This window comes from Leuciscus leuciscus (assembly GCF_965113295.1).
Source record: "Leuciscus leuciscus genome assembly, chromosome: 21".
In the NCBI taxonomy this organism is placed as follows: Eukaryota; Metazoa; Chordata; class Actinopteri; order Cypriniformes; family Leuciscidae; genus Leuciscus; species Leuciscus leuciscus.
In genome coordinates, this window is record NC_138745.1 from 23,289,861 (window position 1) to 23,315,312 (window position 25,452).

Sequence of the window (25,452 nt, forward strand, 5' to 3'; positions counted from 1 at the left end):
AATTGAAGTTATTCCAGAATAAGAGTGTATATATATATAAACAGGGAATAAAGTTCGTAGCCCTCTCAAACCACTGCTATCGGTCTTACAGTGTGACATTAATGACAACTGAGATCCCACAGTGTGACATGGCTTACAGCAGGGATCATGTTCATGCAGTCTGACAAGCAACAGTCATAAAGGACTGTTTATTATAAATCGTGTGCACCTGGCTTTACATCACGGACATTGCGGTTTATTGCTCTGGCCACATCTGCAGTGCTCATGCCTCCCAGCAGCAGGTCTATGGCATCTTCACACATGAGGACATCTTTCTCCTGCTGTTTTTCAGAGTCGAAAGGTCTCTTTGGTGTCCTAAGTTTTCTTAGTGTCCTAAGAACTGTGATTTTAATACCGCCTGTTATCTGTTAGTGTGTTAAGGTCTGTTCCACAGGTGCGTGTGCAAATATGGTTAATTAATCATTGATTAAACCGTTTCCAATAAAGCTTATTTGGATTTTACTAAATTAACTTTAAAATACAGTATCCTGAAAAAGGATATATATATAGCAATTGTGGTATCAATAACTGTTAATCATTAAGGTCATATACAGCACAAAATGCTACAAGAAGCAATAAAAAATGTATTTCTGGGATAACACGAGGCAAGAATCAGCCCAAAAAAGCTATCAGTTGTTACTTCATTCGGTCATATGTCAGTAATTGCCCTTGTCAGCACAATGTATGTTCATATTAGTCTTCTCGTTGTTATCTGCTAAATGGCATCTTAGTAACTTGGCCATCAGTAAGTACTGAACACGAGTGTCTGTGTGTGAGAACAGCCAAGTCTATCAGCTGTCTAAAACTGGGCCATCTGGAGTCAACAAAAAAAAAAGTCAGAGAGTGAATCTAAGTGTATGGTTAAATACAATGTAGAATTAATATTGAATTTTGAATGTGCTTATAACTGCATGTTTATTTTGCTATAATGTTAATAAACAGATACATATACAGCCTCTAATAAAGAACAGGATAATTGTTCAGAATATTCTGTACACATAAAGCTCCTTTTTAAAGTGTGTTAATTATCTGGAGGGTTCGGTGATGTCAAATATAGGTCTCACTAAATATGTGGTTAAATATTAATGCTTTTTGTGAAACTGAAGCCTCTGCTGTACTTGAATTACAGGTAGCATTTTACAATGTATTAGAGACACAATATGCGGACCAAGAAAGTTTAGGGTAGATATATTAGGCTATATAAATATTCATAACACATCAGTTTGCTTTTTGACTCAGCATATGTTTGTTCCCTTTATAAAGCCATGTCTTAAGGTCACTACTTATTTTTTTTTTACCATTGTTACATGACAGTATCAGTTAAGTTGCACTTTAACCCACCATGTTTGTGCATTTTATTTGCAGCAATTAAAGCTATGGCTGAGGTTTGTTTTAACCGTGGAGCTCTGCATATCTGCAAAGGGCAATAAAGAAGGATGTGACATAATTTATGTCCTTTGTAGATAGAAAATCTGTGCTTCTAAATCCTATTTAGTGCTGCAGTTATGTATTCTTTGGATCTTATTATTGAATGTATTGTTTTGTTTACACAAAGGTTGTCATATGCATTCAGGCTGTTTATTATATCACCTCTTTATAGATATTATGTCAACATGAAGAATAATGTAAACTTTTGCATTATGTAATACAGTACATATAATAATTTCAATTACAAAGATTGAAATTGAAGATACCCAACCTCTCTGAACACTAAGCTCCAAAAACCATCCATACTTAAGCTTTTTTATACCACTGATCTCTTAAAGCTCCTGATGTTAATAAAAAAAAGCCTGCGTTTGCCACAAAACACTCTTTTTCTGTCCATTTAATTCTGATTTATTTATTGTTCTTATTGAGAAATCTCACAGAGGTGGTAGATTATATGAATGTAAATCCCCTTTTTAAATCGGCTTTACTGCCAAAGATCCAGAGCTTATCTATTATTAGTCAGGATTCAAGCCTTTGTGAATTCCATTGTGGCAAAATCTGAATTGAATTTTGCAGAATTGAATTTGAAACATCCTCCTTCCATTCTCGATGGACAGCCTATGTCAGTTTGGTATAAACCCTGACCATAATTACCATGTATCGTTCACGATTTGTGAAGTTTGCCTAAGTTTCCTATGTCTGCCTTCACTATTCAACTACATGATTTTTGGCTGTCATTCAAAAAAGAGAGAGGGAAAGAGATGGACACTCAGAAAGGGAAAGACAATCTCAGTTACGCTCTTTTTCCTTTATGTACAGCTTCGTGAACACAACCACACATACACAGACACGCGTGCCGTGCATACAGGCACACACAGGTCTATGTTGGGAAACCGGAGCCTGGTGTTGCAAAGTCTGCCAGTGCTTGCTACAAAGCCTCAATGTGCATTAAGAATGAATAGGTCTTCAGTTTCATGGCCCTCACTCCGAGTAAACACCTGAGTGGTCAGGGGCTCTTTATACCAGTGATTATCAACCATCTGTGTCTCACATGGCTTTTTATGTCCTCGATTACCCATTCACAGACATTGGCATCTTATTACCAAAGTTCCTGGCATAGTTAAACGCATACACATGGTTCACCTGGACTCATTTTACTAGATTAAAATCCTGAGTGAATTAATTTGTTTGAACATGATCATGATAATGATCATTTTTCACAATGCCATATTCACATTGTGCCATATTCATATACTTGTATACAATAACGTCATGATATTTTATGACACTACAATGTTGTCCAAACCATATAACATTCTCAGCGCAAGACCGTATGAAAAATGTGTATGTGTAAAAAGAGTCATTTTAGTATTATTTATATACTATTATAGTACTAGTTCATATTTTGTTTTTAGTAATTTTAGCACTTAAGTTTAAACTAAGAGTTTAACAAATAAGGTTTTAAGATACCAGACACCCTTCCAGACAGGGCGGAAACTGTTGGTAACCTAAAAGAGGCATTAAGCACACATGTTGCCTGTGTTGTGTGTAACCAATGCATGATTCACTCTTTCCCTTAGTTTTACAACCTCTGGGAAGGCAAGTATACAGGAACCACCCAAGTTCATGTTTTAGACGTAACTGTTTTCTTAAAAGGAAGCTTGATTCAGTCATCTCCTTTTTGGAGTGCTGGTGGTTAGGGGTGAGGGGGTCCAGAGACATGGAAAACATAAATAGTGAACTCCATGATCCAACATTCACATGTATCACATTTACAATATTGAGGACTGTTGTTCACTCATAGATAATCTCAGTTGCTGCTGCTGCTCTTTTAGTATAAAAATGCCTCAACCCCTCTCAGCAACAGTCTGTCTTCTCATCCCTTCAATATCCAACAGACCTGGGACATGGCCAGAGACAGGTGGCCTGGAGCTAAGGCAGTCAAGCATGGAGAAGCTGGCTAGAAGCTTATAGGCCTTGAAACAAGGCAGGATCTGGTTGTCGGCATCACTACTTTTGGTGCCATTGTTATTACTGGCTTTTTGCGATCTTATTAATCAAACTTTCTTAATCATATAGACCTTGGTTTGCTTTCCTTATTGTTTTGGTTGTTAAATGATAACTAAAGCAGATACAGTAGCCTATGTTTAACTGTCACCATCCTGCTATAGCGGGACGCTTGGCACTCTTTTTTTTTTATTGCCCTCTTTAACAATCACATATTTTTGTATTCATCATAAATCAGGTATCATTCAAAAGCTTACAAACTCAAAATTAATTATGTGTAAACCGTTATGAAATTGGACGTTGTGTTACCATGGAAACGGTACTCTAAATTCTTTTAGCGGGCTCCTCCCCTAGTGGGTGGTGTCAGGTTTCATATTACAAAAATTATTTTAACTAGGTTACAATCAAACCTTTTCAAATCTTGACAAAACACATCGCCGAGTCTCAAGGTTCCATATTTTGTGATAGAAGTGATATTCGGACAGACATTTATTAATTTCTCACAGGAGAATGCATCAAAACAAAATGCAATGGAATATGTGGGTGACACCCGGATATACAGCGCCTAAACAAAATCTCATACAAACTTCAATTTTGGAACACAACTTGGTTAGACATAATATGGCTTTGTTTTTAATTTTAGAGTAAAAATAATTTTGTCAAATATGTATTTTATATAAAATAAAAATATTTTAGTACAGTAGGCTACATTTGATTTACAGTTAATTTTAACTTCCATAACTTTTTTATACTTTCATTTTTTGAAGTGCTTTCACTTCAGCAATAATCTGCTGTGTCTACCGTGTCCTCATGAAACGGAAGCTGTGATAGTCTTTTCTTCCCTATTCTGACATAATCTGAGTGAAAGGCCTCACGAACAAAGTGTAGGGTGGGACTTGATTTTGTCTATAGGGAAAGATTAAGATTACAGAGGCACATAAAACAATAAAATATAAATAATTATGGCCACGGATAAATAATTGACTATAAATACTGCAATATTCCATAAAAAAACTAATTTGATGGTGACTTGAAATGCTTTAAAGATTCTGAATGGCTGTCAATGCTTTTATTGTTCATCAGCTCGTGGAAAAAAATCATTCTGAAAGTGATTCCAATGATATTGTTCCTCTGTGTTGTTCCCTATTCTCATAGTTTTAGAACAAATTTACAATTATCATTACAGTTGTCATCCTTGTGTTTTACAGTGGCCCTTCTATCGATATATTCCATGTGCATGGGTTTTACCATGCGTTTAACAAGCTCTTTACGAAATATCGAAAGTACAAAGTAATATAGGCCTAATTTATTTTCAAATGTTCTTTTAAAGCGGCAGACTGCAGTGTGCGCTTACAATAAACAGAATGTTATAAATGTATACGCTAATTTATCTAATAGTTAATATCATTATATAGGCTAGTAGGCATTATATGGGCCTTATTGTGCATATAGGGCCTAATTACACTTCAACTTTTCTATGAAAACACATTTAAAGCATTTAAAGTTCTATGAATCTAAAAATGCCCATGAATTGCACAATATGTCCATAAATTAGGCAATAGCCCAACATAGTAAACCTTTACTGAATAAGTTTTATCATCTGTGTGAAGATGCATATTAGGCCCACATGTAATTGAAATGTATGTGTTATGTAATTGAAAAAATCTTAACATTTTAACACTATAATTTTGGCACCCTAAGGGTGAAATTCACAACTGCTCAGGTGATTCCCTATTTCATCTCATGGCATTTACGACCGGGCAAATTCTACAGTGTGTGACCAGGGAGTGACGCATTGCAGGTACAAACGAACCAATCAGAGTCATCCGCACAACCGAAACGCGTACAGTATTCTTCCGCCGTCAGATAGTACCTCCTGTACTTTTGCGTCAATGTCTGCCGATTGCACAATAAAAAGACTATGTTGTTTATGAAGAATGACATAAATAACGTTTGCTCAAGCTTTGTTTATGTCCGTGGACAAATATTGCGGCATTTCCGACGCACCCTTAGCCAGAATGCAGTGCGTTTTGGCGGATAAATACAGGAAGATGGGAGGTGTTTATGTACGACCGTTAAGGCGGGTCTATACCAATATTCCGACCACCATTTGTGAATCTTTCACGGAGACGGAGGGAGACTGACAGAGAAAAAGAGAAAATGGTGAGTGCACACCAATATTTCTAATGAATGATGGATATGCGTTAATGAAAAAAAAAAAATGTAATCTTTACAACCATTTGTGCGGAAGTAAGGAAGTCAAGCAACAGAAAAGGATTTTTTTTTTTTAATATTTACAGAAATGTGCCGCCAAATTTACGACTACAGGGGATGGACTGAATGAAGGAATACACGCGCCGCTCCGCAATCTTCAGTTTTTGATGTACTTTGTGTTATATTTCGCTTCGGGTTTTTAAATATCACAGGCTAAACCTAAGATATTCCGCGAAGGGAGTATTACTAAGTTAAACTTCAGGGGTGTGCTTGAGCCCCTTCACTTTCAGTTTCCTATTCACATCGTAACGTAGTTATTACAAAGCTTGGTAATGAGGTTCAGTAAGTCATATTTTATTCAACCTTTAACATAATTTGCTTATTTTCTTTACTCTCTGGTTTTGTACCGACTGGGCAGCCTCACGTGTGGGCTGTATAACGGGAAGCGTTAAGAAAAGTAGCCGGTTAACGTTAAACAAAAACTAAACAAAAAAAAAAACTTGTGTATTGTGCTTTTTAGCATTAAGTCGTGGAGGATTTATGTTTTCTAATTCCTGAACCATCTTAAGGATCTTAATGTTCAGCATCACACATTTTGCTCCTATCCATTTAGTTTAAGTGCATGCATGTTACAACGTAGTGATCAGATTGGCTCGTTGTGAAATAGCCTGCAGTAGTTACTCGGGTTACTCGAGCATTATAGCACATGACTAACGTTACAACAACAGTAAAAGGGTTACATTACTTTTTAAAATGACTATCAATAGTGCCACGAGAGAATAGTTCACCAAATACCAGGAATCAGGTGGGTGGATGAACTGCTGTTGTTAGGAGTGTCTTGTGTTGAGACTTTATTCTCTCGAGCTGATGTCGTAACATTTAGCTGGGAGGGAATCTGAGGTCTTCGTTTGGTCTCACACGGGTTGCTAGACATGTCAAGAGTAGCCTACCAAAACACTACGAATTCGTAGTGAGTATATTGTACGCATGATTTATTAATACGATGTTTGCATCTCTTCCCATCCCCAGGCCGATCAACTCACAGAGGAACAAATAGCCGGTAAGGTCCCTTACTTTCTTTGCTTACACACCCCTTCAGTTTCTGCATTGGCTTGAAGCGTTTTGAAATAGCGTTCTAGTTTGTTATAATTTGCCTTTTAAGGTGGTATCTGTGTCAAATCTGTGGGCATGGATGGGTTATCGCCTCCTTGAATGTGCCAACTCTTGTGCATAACTTTAGCTAAAGTGAGCCTAAACAATAACAGATTCTGTACAAATAAGTAGGTATAACGTTAACTGTAATTTTCTTATTTTAAATTTTTTATTCACACACACACACATATATATATATATATTTATTTTTATTATTTATTAAAAATACAGTGAAGTAAGTGAGCCTAATGCATTTCCTTAAGCTTTAGTATTATTTTGCATGTTTATAGTAAAACATTTGAAATGGGCCAGTGTTTTGTGTAACAGAGGAACGCCGGTTGTGCATCTGTAATGTCTGATGTCATATCAAAGGGAGTATCAAACAGTCTCATCAGCTCTACTCAATGAACAGTGTTGGCACAGAGGGGAGTTTGTATTACCCTTTAGTGTTCAGAACGCTGGGCAAAAACATGCACTGCTGAAATACAGTCTCACTTGTCACTATAGTTTTGTCCCGACTATGCCTTAGGATCAATTCTCCCCATTTAAACTATTTAGTGACAGTGCTGAGTCTTGCTGGACCTTCTTGTAAAATGTTATCTTGTGAAATTAAGTGTAGATGGTACTTGAGGCATCTATACAAAGTGATCTTGTTTTGCATGTCTGCATTTAACTACTGGTGCTCGGCAGGTCAGGTTAAACTCAAAGGCCTAACACTAGTACTAGTGGTCAGTTGTTGCCATGGCTCTGGGGTGTTTGTGTGTTTTCCTCGGCACCCTGTCATCCTAGTCATTTATCTATGAAGGCATTTGTTGTTACTGGTCTTGGCTATAGAAAACTATGCTACTTTTAGCTTTGGGGACTTGTTTTAAAGTTTGAGCCTTTTCTGACATGTAGGACATTGCATATAGGATGTACAAAATGCCTTAAGCTATGTGGAATCATAATGCTCATAAGCAGTTAATTATTTCAAAAGCTAGTCATGGAGTTGAATACTTAACCTGTTCCTTTTATTTATTGCTCAAATGGAAAAGTGATTGACATGTTTATAAAAATGTGGTTATGGGACTCAAACTGATTTGTCTCCACTGTTAATTCTCACAGAGTTCAAAGAGGCGTTCTCGCTATTTGACAAAGATGGGGATGGTACCATCACCACGAAAGAGCTGGGCACTGTCATGCGCTCTCTTGGCCAGAACCCTACAGAGGCGGAGCTGCAGGATATGATCAATGAGGTGGATGCAGATGGTGAGGACACATTTTTGCTGCTACATTAGCCATCAGCATGATGTTAACTCTTGCGAGTAGGGTCCAATTTGCATAAGACTTGAAACCATTTCCCTGAAGTATTTTATCACGATTCGAAATTGTATTCACTTAAAGTGCCGTGTTACTTATCTGCTTGTGTACTTTGCCCTTTAATTAGGTAATGGAACAATAGACTTTCCTGAGTTCCTGACAATGATGGCAAGAAAGATGAAGGACACCGACAGCGAGGAGGAGATCAGAGAAGCTTTCCGTGTCTTTGATAAGGTAAGGCTTCTGAAGAACTGTTGCATTCATTTAACCTGCTTTTAAGGCTTTGCTGGTAACATTCCTAGACTTGAAATAATTTGGATGGATCATTGTTCACTGGTCTTTGTCAGGATGGGAACGGATATATCAGTGCTGCTGAGCTGCGCCATGTGATGACAAACTTGGGGGAGAAATTAACAGATGAGGAGGTGGATGAAATGATTAGAGAAGCAGACATTGATGGAGATGGTCAGGTCAATTATGAAGGTAAGAGTTGTAATTCAAATAGTCTGCATCCATTTTTTGAATTGCACTTGATTTGGAGTTTTGTTTGTTTGCGGTGACTCTTAAAACTTCCACTTTTCTCTTTCTTTGCAGAATTTGTACAGATGATGACAGCGAAGTGAAGGCCTTGTACAGAATTTCTTGTATAAAATTATATGCCTTTTCTTGTTTTTAATTTCTGTAAAATGTTTCATTTTAATTTCCCCCATCCTCTCCTGCTGTCCAAAGGATTTGCATGTATACTATAAGATTTGAGTGCTCATGCCTCTCCCCAACTCCTAACCGTTGTAAACAATCTGTTAGAAGGAGCAGTTATGGGACCAGGTGATGCGTATAGGCACAGATACTGACTGCGCACAGGCCCCTTTCCCCTTCTGTTGCTCTGTCTGCCTGCCCACCTGACGAATGGTGACATCAAGGGTCCAGCTGACTGACAGTGTGGCGTCTTTTCAACAATTTTGGCATGAATTTCTTTTCTTTTTTTTTTCTTTTTTTTTTTTCTGTCTTTCGATTTTATGTGGAGGCACAACTCTGCATGGACAATGGACTGAGTATAAATAGAAATGGGAAAAGTCCTCAGCATTGCACTATTGCAACATCATTGAATTCAATACTAACGGGTTTATCGCCAGGTACTCATACACTCTAATCTTTTTGTATTTGTTCTGTTCTTACTATGCTTTTTAATTAGTCACTTTTCTTTTGTAACTGCTTATGGCACAGCCATGCCTCAGAATCCATTCCAAGTTGTATATTTGTTTTCCAATAAAATTAACAATTTACCCAAAAACTGCTTCCCCTGCCTTTTATTTCAAATGGTTGCTTAGTTGGTTGGAATGAAAAAGAGATAATTTGTCAGTATTTTGGTTAAGCATTAGCTTACAAGGTATGTTGCTGTTATTAAACTGCACCTACAATGGTTAGACCACTCTCCAGTAACATGATGTTGGTTTTACCCACTTACCTTGTCATTGCTACAGACTTTAGAGTGATATTGTGATTACTTTCAGTGTAATTAGCCTTTAATTAAACACCCCTGGTTTCACAGACTAGGCAAATGCATGTTTGAGCTGTTTTAACTGAAAGCAACTGGCACATATCTTAAAATATATATTGGTGTCATTGTTTTGTGATGCACACCAGTAATGTTTTTTTCGAAGGCACGTATATAAAAGCTATTTAAATGTCCTAATTGAACAAAGGCCTAATCCTGGTTTAATATAAGCCCTGTCTGTGAAACTGGGCCTTAATGACTTGATTAGTTCAGATGTCTTGCAAATATTCTGAATTGACATGCAACTTTGTCAAAGGAAAAGTGCAATTTCTGTTTAAATTGTTATCTATTTTTGGACATAACCACTAAGTGACAATCTGTTTGCCTGGCCATCGCTCTGCCGTTTACAGGATTGAAAATAACAGACTTCAAACCACTTATGAATTAAAAATTTCCTACATTTTTCACTTTCAAAAAAAATAATTTACTTAGTCCACTGTTTGAAACAAGATTTTATAATATACTGGCTATTCAAAAAGCTTAAAATCTAATTCGCATAAAAAACGACTTTTGGTCAGTCCTGTAGCAGGCAAATTCTGTTCCTGCTCAAAGGGTCCTTATTCTGCTAAGCCTTTTCTATCAGACCACTGCAGTCTCCTTAAAAGGGCTTGTTGAAATGTTGCCAGAATTCCCCATGTTGGATACACAACAGATTTTGTAGCTGCAAGGCTGAAATACAAACACTGCCTTGAGTGTTTCATTGTTAACCGGCTGTGCACAAATGGTGATGGGCCTTTGAAGTAATCACGTGTAGGGAACTGCTAGTTTGAGGAATGAGCGGAGGCTCATTCACAATGCAAACAAATGCAAAGAGATGGTGATGGAGACCAATGAAGCATAAGCGACTCACTGTATCGAGGGAGATATGTGTGCATCTCATCTCAGAGAAGTATTTACCACCGTGCTGAGCTTTCTGACGTGTGATATTCATGTTCCACCATGTTTCCTAGCAACCGTGAATTCCAGTCTCACGGGTAGCTGCTCTTTCCCTTTTCCAGTAGGCTCTGAAGGATCATCGGGAGTTGAGAAGTGATCCCATGTTCACGTCATGTAACTATGAGACTGACTGACGATGGAGATGTGGCGCTCTGTGGGTGTGGAGTAAATAAAAGACAAGGCCAGACTTTGTATTTGTAAGGCCAGCATTTGCAGCCAATGGCAATACATGAGTAGAATTAAATGAAATGGAGAAGAAAACACAAAAAACAAAAAGCATATTTTTATTTTATTTTATTATCTGTCTGTGTTATGGATTAAAAGGCACAGCAAAGTCCACTAGACAACCGAGTCATGGGACCTTGTGATATTACTGTGATGCAGGCTAACAATAGCTCTTCCCCTTAATATCAGGTCACCTTTATCACTGTACTATAAAAGATAGCTCAAAAATCTCTCAAGTCCTCACAAGTTCTTATGGTGTTCACTTTAGTCATTTCTTTATTATTAGAAAGAAGAACTGAAAATGAAATATTATTTTTGGGAAGTGGCAAGGCCAGTTCAGATCTATAAAGGGTCATCCTGTTAATCTCTTCCTCAAAAAAAAAAAAAAAAAAAAAAAAAGGTTATTGCAATATTATTGATCATAATTGTAACTATATATCACAATTGCTAACGCAAATCTCACTATGCCACTACAGCTCACAGTTACAATTTTATTGCTTATATTTCTCGTATATCTTGGCTCAGAGTAAAAAAAAAAAAAGAAAGCTGCACATTTTAAATTTTTTAAAAATTCAATTTTATTTTTCTTAATTGCGCCTTTATATTTCTCAATTGCAACTTTATATCTCACAATGTACAATGTATCTCGCTCAATCGCTCAATCAAAACTTCATCTTGCGTATATACCTTGCATTGTGAATTTTTGTCTTGATATTGTGACTATACACATAACAATTTCAAATGTATCTCTCAATGTAACTATAGCTCACAATTAAAACTTTCTGACGAATGCCTTGGAGTAAAACAATGAAAAAGGTTGACATTTTTACAAATTTTCATTTTCAATTGCAATTTCCTTTGAATAATTCCTCATAATTGTGACTTAGTTACAACTATGTCACAATTTAAGTTTATACTTAAACCTCCCAATTACCCGTTTTATTTTTTAATCGGATGCAAAAAATCAGGCTCCCATAATTCTGAGCTTATTAACCGTTGGTAACATTTAGCTTGGGAAAATATTGAATCATCCCATTAACAAAGGGGTCTGGTTAATGAGGTATTCCCTGTCAAATATCCATCTCTGTCTTGTTTTTTTAAATGCATCAGCTGAAAAGTGCTCTGCTCATCTGGCCCTCATGTTGTTGCCATCCTTACAATTATTGCTATCACTCAGCAAGGACACAATGCCAGCCATTCTCAGAATGTGTCAGCCACCTCACGTACAGCCTCCCGTACCACATTGACACTTAATAAGATCATCTTTCTCCTCGGGTCCTGGCTGTCCACCCTCGTGCGTGGTTTGGCAATCGCTGTGGCCATTATCACATGTTGCTGATGGATACGTGTGTGTGTGTGTGTGTGTGTGTGTGTGTGTGTGTGTGAGCGCAAGCACACAGCTGCTCCTGTTGTTGTGCCATGATAAATGGGAAAGGGGTGTTTAATGGGCCCCTGTGCACTTTTGTGGTTATTTTTCAATCCTGGGTTCAGGGATGGCTCAGGGCTTTGCACTCCCAGGGCCCAGTTTGTACCAAAAAACAAGCCAAAAACAGAAATCACAGGAGGACGCCAATGAGAACAAACAGTTATTTCATACAAACGCTACGGTGTTGGTCAGTTCAAAAGCCTTTTCCTCTGAGACAAAATTAAAGCTTTAATTTAAAGGAACAAGATAGGTCCAGTTGTCTAGAAGCCCAAGGTTTGATTAGCCTCCTTGTATGGCAGCCAAATCCAATTCTCCGATTCTCAGCCAGGTTGGCAACTGGTCAAGAAAAAAGTTATTTTAATGAGGTTAGCACTTGGCAGCCTCAACAGGTCTCCATATAATCAGGGTTTGGATGCGCCAAAATTAACACCTCTTCCTGAGTCTGTTTACCCCTCTTGCCTCTGAAGGATTGAGTGACTACTGCCTTGGGAGTCCGATAACATGTAATGCTGGTGTAACCAGATTAGGTGTGATTTAACCAGAGCTGGGTGGTAACTGATTATATGGATTACGTAATCATATTCCAAAAATGTATTCAATTCAATTCACATTTATTTGTATAGCGCTTTTCACAATACACATCATTTCAAAGCAGCTTTACCGAAAATGCACGAGTCCATATTACAATTTAGAATGATCTGTTATCAGAGGTAACTGTCTAAGTTATGTATTTCAGAAATGTACATATACAAAATTAGCGAACAGTTAGCGAAAACACAGTTAGCGAATTTTTAATTTATTTAAACAATGTAATAATTGAATGCAGAAACAATGAATACCTGTTAAGTACTTGTAAATATATTATATTACATTTCAAAATGCTCATAACCATACAGTTACTTTTTTATTGATACATGATTACGTGTTAATCACACATGGCATTTGAAAAGTTATACGTAATGTTTTTTTTGGAATTGCACACAGACCAGCCATAATCGGCTATAATCGGTTACTGGTCACATGGTCACATTTTTTATGTTTATTTTTGTGTTGAAGTGGTTTATTAAAAAAGAAAAACATGGGTAATGTACGCTTTATGTGTCACCATGTTGTTGATGATAAAAAAATTTATTTGTATTTTTAAATCAATATATTACTATTATTATTTATTATTATATATTATTTTATATCAAGAGTATCCTATACAAATCAATGTGATAAACAAGTTAGGTCAAAAGTATTCAAAAAGTAGTCTGATTATATTAGGCCTACCTAAAATGTGTAACATGATAGATTACATTACTAATTACAATTTTCGTCATATAATTTGAGATCAGTAACGGACTACAGTATTTGTAAGTAATCTACCCAGCACTTGATTTAACCACACAAACACCTGAACGCTCATCGTCATTAGGTTGCTTTACTGAAATCCAATGGACTAAAAATCAAAAGCGATCTGTTTCCAACATAAATTGATCACTGGAAACTCACCGGATAAGATTGAGTCATGGGAGGCCTGATGCGGACACAATTGGGTCATAAAACTAATCTGTTTTCATTAATGGTGGCTCATTTTTCTGTCTAGAAAGGCACGCTGTAGATACAAGCAACATGCGCTATTTCTGCCCACCTTCAAAGGCCAGGGAGGGGGTGGTGAGAGATAGAGAGAGTGAGAGAGATCGGGGGTGGGAGGTGGAAGTTGCTGAAAATAGTGGAAAGCAATTAGAATATCACAAAGTTCAACCCTGGGGGGAAAAACTGGTGAGATTTTTTGAAACAAAAGAGCTGTGTTTTCAGACGAGCAAAAAAACAGGAGAGAAGCAAAGAAAAGATAGAGAGTTAAATGGGGGAGGGGAATCGTTATGTTAGCGTAATGTAACTCACAGGGATCTGACGCCGGGAGGAGTGGTTCATTTCTGGCACAATGCCACATAGAACTCTTTTCAGGAAAAAAAAAGAAAAAAAAAAGATGTCGGAGGCTGGGATTATGTCAAGAGCCACTCAAAATAATTCTAAAGGTGAAGCCAAGCGTGCTGGAAACAGAGTATGGAGGTCATATAACTCAAATAGAAGAGGAAAAGGACAGTTTAAGTGCTAGCCTGGTTTTGTTGGGTTGCAGTTTGTCTTTGTAATCACTTTTTCCAAGGGCTAGGATGACATTACTGTGCTACTTTTCTCTAATACTCGCGTGTTTTTGCCTGCTGAGGAGAGTGAATTAAAATGTCACCTGAATTCTTCCTTGTGCTGTTGACCCAGACCAAATTTAAGGTGTGCAAGGTGCCCTGCCCAAATTTTCTCTTCACTGCTGTACTTTTTTTTAGTAGGCAAGATATTTGTCATTCAAACTAATCCCTGGTGAACTGCTTGGAGAAAATATTTATTTCCATGTTTTAAAGAGGCTATTTACTTTTAAAGGGATGGTTCACCAAAACGTGAAAGTTCTCTTATCATTTACACAGCCTCATTCGACTTAAATTTTTCTGCAAAACACAAAAAAGAAAAAAATCTGTGTTTTACATCAGTGGTTCTTAACCAGGGGGCCTCAGCAAAGTTCCAGGGGGCCCAATAAATAATTATAATTATTTAAATGTAGTTAACTTAATCTTAAATCGTGTCTACACCAGACATGAGTGACAAAAGCAATTACACTGAACAAAATTCTAAACACATTACTTTTGTTTTTGCCCCCATTTTTCATGAGCTGAACTCAAAGATCTAAGACTTTTTCTAAGCCTATTTCTCTCAAATATTGTTCACAAATCTGTCTAAATCTGTGTTAGTGAGCACTTCTCCTTTGCCGAGATAATCCATCCACCTCACAGGTGTGGCATATCAGGATGCTGATTAGACAGCATGATTATTGCACAGGTGTGCCTTAGGCTGGCCACAATAAAAGGCCACTCTAAAATGTGCAGTTTTACTGTATTGTATTTACTGTACAGTCAGTATTTGGTGTGACCACCATTTGCCTCACGCAGTGCAACACATCTCTGTTTTGATTGTGATTGTGGCATCTCTCTTTGTTGATTGTGGCCTGTGGAATGTTGGTCCACTCCTCTTCAATGGCTGTGCGAAGTTGCTGGATATTGGGAGGACCTGGAACATCCAGAGCATCCCAAACATGCTCAATGGGTGACTTGTCCGGTGAGTATGCTGGCCATGCAAGAACTGGGACGTTTTCAGCTTCCAGGAATACGCTGATTTCACGCAGCCACCATTTTGAAATCGAAAGTGAGGCTCCGGTGGGAAGAACCCTGGAAGTAAAGATAAACAACAATGCTACCAACTACCAACCTGAAGCTGCTGCCGCGATTTACACTATTGGATGTTAATATCCAATATAAGATGTATATAGTTCATTCCTGCTTCTTTTTTTACTTTCTGAATTATATATAAAAAAAATATTTTATTTATAAATGAATTTCACTGTATATAGTCTAAAGTATGAAAGAAATGTATGTACAGTTTTAGAATAACTCATTTTATACATTAAACACAACAATACGGCATCGCATTCACGACTCTCCTGTTATTAAAGGCGACACTTCCGGTTTTCTTCCCACCAGAGCCTCGCTTTCGATTTCAAAATAACGGCTGCGTGAAATCAGCGTATTGTGTACAGATCCTTGCAACATGGGGCCGTGCATTATCATGCTGCAACATGAGGTGATGGTCGTGCATGAATGGCACAACAATGGGCCTCAGGATCTCGTCACGGTATCTCTGTGCATTCAAAATGCCATCAATAAAATGCACATGTGTTCGTTGTCCATAACATACGCCTGCCTATACCATAACCCCACCGCCACCATGGGCCACTCGATCCACAACGTTGACATCAGCAAACTGCTCACCCACACAACTCCATACACGCTGTCTGCCACCTGCCCTGTACAGTGAAAACCGGGATTCATCCATGAAGAGAACACCTCTCCAAAGTGCCAGGCGCCATCGAATGTGAGCATTTGCCCACTCAAGTCCGTTACGACGACGAACTGCAATCAGGTTGAGACCCTGATGAGGACGACGAGCATGCAGATGAGCTTCCCTGAGGCGGTTTCTGACAGTTTGTGCAGAAATTCCTTGGTTATGCAAACCGATTGTTGCAGCAGCTGTCCGGGTGGCTGGTCTCAGACGATTTTGGAGGTGAACATGCTGGATGTGGAGGTCCTGGGCTGGTGTGGTTACACGTGGTCTGCGGTTGTGAGGCCGGTTGGATGTACTGCCAAATTCTCTGAAACGCCTTTGGAGACAGCTTATGGTAGAGAAATGAACATTCAATTCACGGGCAACAGCTCTGGTGGACATTCCTGCAGTCAGCATGCCAATTGCACGCTCCCTCAAAACTTGCAACATCTGTGGCATTGTGCTGTGTGATAAAACGGCACATTTTAGAGTGGCCTTTTTTTGTGGCCAGCCTAAGGCACACCTGTGCAATAATCATGCTGTCTAATCAGCATCTTGATGCCACACCTGCGAGGTGAATGAATTATCTCGGCAAAGAAGAAGTGCCCACTAACACAGATTTAGACAGATTTGTGAACAATATTTGAGAGAAAAAGTCCTTTTGTGTGCATAGAAAAAGTTCATGAAAAATGGGGGCAAAAACCAAAGTGTTGTGTTTATAATTTTGTTCAGTGTAGAACCCATTATAATCAATGATGCTGTCTACACTGGATGTGGTACTTCTGACATGAAGAACAAATGGATTTTTATGGTTACTTTGTCATGTCCAGTAAACTCACTCACACAGAAAATTATATAGTGCAGTCATATTGACCACTTTTATTATTTGAAGCTTACATAAAAAGAGTGATCAACGGAGCTTTTAAAATTTCTCCTTTTGTGTCTGTACAGATTTGGAACAAAATGAAAGTGAGTTAATGATGAAGTGTATATATTACCTCATGTATATATTACTAAGCAATGCCAAGGTTGTGAGTACATGTCCAATCTGACAAATGCTTATATTCTAATCTGGGACCTTTGCCATTAGCACAAGGGTTATAAATTCAGATCCACTTACTCAGTGACTGAATATGATTGCAATTCTGCCCTATTGCCATTGTGCCCTTGAGCAATGCAATTATCAGCAGTTTGACCCAGGGGGACAGTTCCTGTGGTTTGGATAAAAAGGCTTCGGCTGAATGACAAGTAACCCTAATATCATCCATGGAGTGTTTCCCATTATTACCAGAGCAACAACACTCTGTATTAGCCCATCCTTCTTATGATGAGAAAGAGTAGACCACTAAAGTAGTCACTGGGATGTCTCTAAACAGCCCAGACATAATGGCCAACATAAATTTGGATCAAAGCAATATCACTTTTATTAGCAGCAATATATCCTCCTGCATTCCTAAATGCAAAATGTGAGCCACGAGAACAATCTGAGTTGCGCTTTACGATGTGTGCTTATTTGTCATGTGTTTTCACCTCATCCCTAGATGCCAGTGCAAAGACCGGCATTAAAACCATTCAGCTCTCTCTGACACGGCCCTTTGACCTTCTGGCACAGGTGAAATTCTGGCATCTGCACAAAAGGCAATTTAGTTTACAAGAAGACACATGGTGTAAGTGGTCAAACAAAGATATTTATGACCCAACTGAATATAATCGGATACGAATAACGTTCATTATTGTACGACAATAGATGTTAGTGATCTTTAGTCAGTGATCTACAAAGGTTTGAAATTGAGTTTGAACGTTTCTTGCCAGGGATGTGGTCAGTCTAATGTGATCATGTACACTGTAATCCATTTAAGGCATTTTATGGATGCTCAGCAGGGAGACGGCTCAGTCTCCTGTCTCGGATGGCCTTGACTTCTCTAATTGATCCACTACAGTAGTGAGACACACCGATCGATGAGCGAATCATGTCCGGCACATGGTATTGTACTCCTGGAATTATACCCAAATGATAATCATGTAAAGATAATTCAGTTTCAGTTCCAGCTAGAATTCTTTGTATACAATAATTGCAGCGTGAAATAAAGTGAATTCTCAATTACTTGAGTTGGGAATCTTTTGTCTGTGATATCACAAAGGATAATTAAACAGAACTATTTTCAGCCTGATAGACTGAGACATCACCATGTAATTCATAACTTTTGGGTAATACACTACTACCATTCAAATGTTCGGGGTCGGTACAATTTCGGAAGATGTTTTTTTTTGGCTGCATTTATTTGTCTATGATCAAAAATACAGTAAAAACAGTAATATATAAAAATGTACTTTCTGTTTTATTATATTTTTAAAATGTAAATTCTTCCTTTGACGGCAAAGCTTAATTTCCAGCAGTCTTCAGTGTCACATGATCCTACAGAAATCATTGTAATATAGGCTACTGATTTGGTGCTCAATAAATATTTCTTCTTATTATTAGTATTATTAAACAGTTGTGCTTAATATCTGCTTGATTATTACACAGGAATGAGAGTATAGTTCCTAGCCATATCATCCTAGAAAATCGCAACTTTACATTTTCCGTCGGTCTTAGTACACGATGTAACTACAGAAGAGTCAAGTTTTAAATAGGAAAAATATCGAAACTCTTTGGTAATTTTTTTGAGAGAGATGCTAATGGTCCTGTCCGATTCAATTATCTAAGCTATGCTAAAAGTGGTAGCCTACCGCCAGACCCGGAGTTCGGCTGAATGGATTCGAAAACGGTAAAACTCAACTGTTTAACTCTGGGGGAGTTGTAAAATGAGCCTATTTCCAAAAAAGTGGAGTATCCCTTTAATGCGCCCTTGCTGAATAAAAGTATTAATTACGTAAAAAAAAAAAAATCTCACTGACCTGAAACTTTTGAATGACAGTGAGTGACGGACAATTTATTATCATTCAGCTGGGCATAGCGGTTTATAGATTTATTTAACAATGTCAGATTTATAGTTATTAAGGCATGAAGTTCATTTGATAATAGCTTGTGCTCAAATATAATCCCTGTATGATCTCTGTTTGCGATCTCACAGGCAGACAGCCATAACTCAGTGTAAATGATTAAAACAGCTCTGTAAGGGATTTGGCTAGCTCTTGAAAGAGAGTGTTGTTCTAAACAATGGCTTTCTGTACTACCAGGTCATCTTTCGAACGATCACTAATGACAAAATCAGCAATCTCTGCCGTTGTCCATGCACTGGGTAATCTTCTGATCCAGTGACCTTGCCATGATAGGTGTCCAGTCTCTAACATACGCTTCATTCTACGATTAAACGCCCACACCCGTTCCAAGTTACAGAGACAGGTGATATTTATCTGCATACAGCTGCATGCACTTGCATGCTAATGAAAATGAGATCCCATGAAATCTCTGTGACCTCAGATCAACCTGTCCAAAGGAAATGAAGTAATGATTTAGACAGAAGGCAAATAAAAATTAATAATGACACCCCTTAGAATATATATTTCCCTCAAATGTAAATCTTGAGTAAAAAAACAAAAAAACAAAAAAAAAGATATGAAATACCAGTTTTTTGTACAAGTTTGTTTGGGGGGATATTCACAATATAATATACACAACTCAATATAATAAAAATATAATATAATATAATAGGAAAACATTTGAAATAATGACCAATTAGATAATTACAGTGATATGAAACCACATAGACCTTACCAGAGCTATCAGAGAAGGTCACATTTGAATTATCCATGGCCTGGAACCCCACCTGTGCTTTTTTCCAGTGACTCCCCAGATGAGATGGCCCTGACAGGGCCTCAGTAATGCAGTCGGACCCAGGTGCCCCAGTATCCATTTTCTCTACACAACACGGGCTCCCCTGGATGGACCGCACTGCTCTATTGAATGACTCTTGAAACTTTGATGAGCTTGAATGGGCCAGTGCTCCAGAGACAAAGAAGGAGTGTTGTTTCCCCAACAGAGCTACTATAGGAAGACACTGGGTCAGCCATGGGACATGGATAAAAACTGTTATTAGAAGCCAATCCAGTGCTCATGCCTCCATGAAAACAGAGGATAATGGGAAACCACTGGCTTATGCCAAAATGCAAACAGATTGATTAGGCTTGTAAACAGGGTTAGCCCCAAGTTCACCTGTGAAGAATAGGATAAGAGCATCTGTTTGCATTTTTCTATATTAGCAGCTGAACTGTAGAATAATTTAAATGAGCAAATAAAAAAAAGGAACATTAGGTGATAAAAACCAATGGTATTTATTATTAAATAAAGATTTCTAAAAGGTAAAGGTACATCTAAGTCTAATCAGTATGGAATTACTTTGAAATCCTGAGCCCTTTATGAATGTTTATGAATCTATGTGACATGAATATGCATGGCAGGGCGTAGTTACACAAGCCTGTTCAAAACATTAGATAATCCATCTTCAACCCAGACAGAAATTCCTGGCAGAGGACCAATAACATCTTTACAACAAAGCATTCGAAGTGGAGATGCACTCCTGAGAAACACCACAGAGACGCACAGCTTCGAAAACAGATTTCAGTCATTGCCATTAATAGAAATAACAATGCTGGTGAAGCTCTGTAGTTTGTTAGCAAGTTATAATCCTCTGATAATAAAGAAGTCAAGCTTTTGAAAAGCTTAATGCAAAAAAACACACAAGCAGGATCAGGATCTGTGCATACCGAATTAATCCATGTACAGTAATGTTGCATAAAAAATGCAGATATTATGTACACCCATTATCGTACATTCTGTATTTATGCGTCATGTTGAAACTTTGCATGGTAACCGTAAACTGCCTAAATGACTGTTCATGGCAAGAACAATAAGTATAAAGATAACTATGGCAATAGGAATCCATGCAAACGTGAATTTCATGTGAGAGCTAGTTTTCCCAACACAGATTTTACACCTGGTTCAAATTGGTCATGTGGATTCACAGAAGCTGCTTGGTTTAAAAGTAACTACACGATTGACAATAGACAATTACCTTTTTTTTTGCCCTCAACATTTTAATCAAAATTTAGACCAGACCTGAGGGCCGTTCACACCAAGGGTGATAACTATAACTATCATTCTAAATCTGTGAGAATAGGGAAGTCTACATCACAGCTGTGTAATGATAACGTCACACAGAAATGATATGGTTGGGATCACTTTCAGAGCAATTTTTTTCCTGATGGTGATTGATAAGAACATTGACAGCCAATCAGAATCCACACTGCTTTTAACAGCTCAAGCATTTAAAGTGGTAGGCAACATAACTCCAGCATGCGTTCATCCATTGGTGTGGATGCTAATATAGAAATGACTATATTTCGCATGTGACAATTGTTCACTGAACAATGGCTAATGTATGTATATAATGTTTAATCTGATTCGTTATTTTTGGAACATTTGTATCTTTTATTTTTCATACTGCTGTTGCCACCATTTTACAAGAGTAAAATAAGCCACTGAAGGCTGAGTGTTGCAGTGATTAAACTGCAGTTAATGGGGTTTTCGGCATTCCACTTCACATTGTGCCAATGAAAAAAAAAAAATGCATTATTGCTTTAAATGTGCATTTTGTCGAGCTACACTAAATACCTTGTTACTGGAAAAGCAAGTATTATGAAAACAGCTGCTCTACTGAAAGTAATTAAGCTAGTAATATAGTTTGCTCCTCCTCAACACTGATAAATATTGTGCATAGATATATAGAAATGTGAAGGTAAGAAAGTCTTCTCTTTGCATATTTTAACTCTTTTTCATCTCTCTCCAAAGCTGATGGTCTAGAAGAATGGTTAATCACATTTAAGCAACTGCACATTCCCATTATGAAGAGAAAGGAAGGTGGGCTGATTATACAGATGGTAAAGAAGGAGAAAAGAGAAAAGAGGCAAGAATGGGGGAGGGGAGGATGCTCAAGTGAAAGTCTGACATGATTTCCCTTTTCACAAACCCGTGCATTAAAAGAACCTCCCACACTTGAGGAGAGCAAGAGACTTTACATCACAAGTGATGGTATAGATTTCAGACATTCCCACCAAAAGGGAACATGATCACATCCTCCACATAAGCAATCTTCTCCTGGGGATCTTGAGGGTTCTGTTGGGATCTATGGTGTGGGATACAAGAGAATAGGATAAGTGGATTAGACATCGACACTGCCTCTGGGAGCCCTTACCTCACATGCCCTGTGTGAGAGAGTTTTTAACCATTTGCCACACAGTGCTGGATCTTTTCATGCAAGCAGGCTTCTCTGTTAGAGCGTATTTATCCTGTCAGGCTGCAGGGTTCAATACTGTCATTGCGTAATTGACAGGAATGCTACCCCACCAATGGAATTTAATTACAACCCCCAGAGAGTCTTGACAGGTAATTGAAAAAATGCAGGGGACAGAAAGACACGCTCAGGCGTGATGCCTGGAAACGGCTGTGCAATGAGGAAATCCTAAAACACTGAGGACAAATCAAATTACCGCTAGGCCAGAATCAGAAAGAAATGTTTCACTATATCATCCATGCATGGACTGTGTAAGAAATTTTGAGAGACACATGCAGGCTAACATACTCTGATCATGACAGATGGAGGATGAATGTGTGCTGGCCATGCATGAAGACTTTGTGACGTACAATTCATGCATAGTTACTTCTCTTCACAAGTTGCTGTCTGGGTAGTAGAGGGAAAAAAGTAAAGGGAGGGGAAAATCAAGTACACAACACTAGGTATAGTAGAATTGTATGATGCATTTTGTTCCTAATTGTCAGGCCCACATTGTTACTATAAACTGTATGCTCAAAAACATGTCTGAGCTTTTACACAGAATGTACCACTGTGCTTAAAATCAGAATCAGAGTCTCAGAAGATGGGTACACTGTGGTCATAATGGACATGGACAGCAACAACTGTGGCGTTTAAACGATGCTCAATTGGTATTAAGGGCCCCAAAGTGTGCCAATATCCCTCACACCTTAACACCACCACCAGCCTGAACCGTTGATTCAAGGCAGGATTAATCCATGCTTTCATGTTGTTTACACCAAATTCTGACCCATCTGAATGTCACAGCAGAAATCGAGAATCATCGGACCAGGCAATGTTCTTATATTGTCCAATTTTGGTGAAACCCGTGTGAAATTGTTTCCTGTTCTTAGCTGACAGGAGTGACACTGGTGTGATGATCTGCTGTTGTAGCCCTTCTGCTTCAAGCTTCAACATGTTGTGCATTCAAATGCTCTTCTGCAGACCTCTGTTGTAATGAGTGTCTATTTGAATTACTGTTGCCTTTCTATCAGCCGAACCAGTCTGGCCATTCTCTTCTGACCTCTGACATCAACAAGGCATTTAGCACTGAGTTGCTGCCATGTGATTGGCTGATTAGATATTTGACCTAACAATTTTATGTTCCCAGAACGTTCTGGGAACATACATTTTTGGTTCCCAGAACGTTTCCAGAACGTTCCCAGAGGTTCCCTTAAGGTTAGGGGAATGTTCCGGGAATGTTCCTTTTAAAATAACCTACAGGGAACGTTCCTAGAACATTCTTGTTTGGTTCCCAAAAAAATAACCAATACGGGAACGTTAGGGGAACGTTCTGTGTTTGCTAGGTAACAGGTGTACCTAATAAAGTGGAAGTATTGTTGTTGTTAGTACATGTTAGCTAATGTAATTGAATAATGTTATGAAACCTTCCTTACTGTAAAGTGTTACCGAAATAAAGCTGGAGTTGTGAAAACAGAGTAGCAATTATGAGGAAAAAAGCTCACCATCACAATAAATAGTCATAATTACAACATGCCTGAGAACTATCAAAATTTTGTGTGACATGTAGTGACATACATTTAACATCCTTTAAAGCACCAGACGTATTGGTGTGACCCTTTCAGTGTGTGCTATAAAGGACAGCACAGTCATCACGTTGAAGACTTCAATTATACAAATCCTAAAATGCACCAGACAACTCCAACAGTTACTGTCACTTACACAATGTGGTTCTCCTTCCTTTCCATCTAATTAAAATATTACGCTTTGTCAAATGTCTGACATGTATGCGCCTGAAAATTCTCGCGTCTATTTTTAAAGCAAGGTGGTTACGTAAATCTTCACACAAAGAAGGAGATCTGAATGCCGATCTTTTCTGACTGACTCTCGCCTCCCTTCTCATCCCAGTCCGGTCTTTCGCCGTCCTTTTCCGGCCTCTTCTCTTTCTTTATGTGCATTCTCAGCGAGATGGTTATTCCGACGGAATAAATATTCAATTATTCACACTGCAATTGTGTAGCTATGCCCTCAGGTCTGCATCACACTAATGGAGATGGCAGGCTGCTTTTACTATAGTAGAAGAAACAGATGACCGACGCCCCCTCAGTCTCAAATCCATCCTGGCTTCCAAAGCAATCACTAGAGATCCTCATTAAAACTCTGTGTATCGATCCTTGTTCTGCTTTCTCCTCTTTGGTGACTGACTTATGTCTGGGAATGACTGATTGACTCACAGCTCACAAAAGGCCCAGCAGACATTCTTGAATTATAGAAACTCAAATTTACTCAACCTCAGCAGACTGTTGTGCTTCCTGCCTTTTTAATGCTGTAAACCTTTAGGTCAAACTGGTTTCCTAAAGTACACAGAAAGGCCATTATATAGATGATTAAAAAACCTTGATCCAAACCTCTATGACATTCTTTCTTTGATGGAACACAAAAGGTACTGGTCAATCTTTTCCATGTAATTGCAATGAATGGGACATTAAAGCACCATTAAATAATCATAAAAGAGGTCCATATATGACACATGTGCTATATTTCTGTCTTTCTTTCTGAGGAACAGAGTCAGATTTAGATAAAGTCTTTTCAAAAACCTTGACATCGGCCCTATTTATCCTTATCGCATTCAGCAGTCATGTACAAATCATTCTTTTGAATCAGATATCTTCAACGTTTTCATAAAACAGGTTTGAATGATTCATTAACGAATTAGATGCATTTGGTTTTCAAGTCAAGACTCATTGACTCAATAATGTTCGCAGCAGTTGACAACCAACTGGACGAGAAGATTATATAAGTATAATAATAATGACTTAAAACGTTCAACCAAAACTGAAAATTCTGTCATCATTTGTTCTTCTGTGGAACAGAACAAAACAAAATTCTGTGAAAGAAAGTCCAAAAAAGAGTGAATAATTCCTTTAAAATACATCTATTAGATTTTACATGCAATAATGATTTTAAATATAGTTTATATAGTGTATATA

General features: G+C 38.0%; 1 protein-coding gene across 1 annotated transcript; it reads left to right on the forward strand.

Annotated features, from left to right (window-relative positions):
* The first annotated feature begins 5,513 nt into the window (after positions 1-5,513).
* Positions 5,514-9,430, forward strand: calm2b (calmodulin 2b, (phosphorylase kinase, delta)). The gene is made up of 6 exons (XM_082152925.1): positions 5,514-5,637; positions 6,718-6,748; positions 7,945-8,088; positions 8,267-8,373; positions 8,487-8,622; positions 8,734-9,430. Exons 1-6 carry the CDS (start codon positions 5,635-5,637, stop codon positions 8,760-8,762), a joined length of 450 nt encoding a protein of 149 aa, XP_082009051.1. The 5' UTR covers positions 5,514-5,634; the 3' UTR covers positions 8,763-9,430.
* Positions 9,431-25,452: the final 16,022 nt, after the last annotated feature.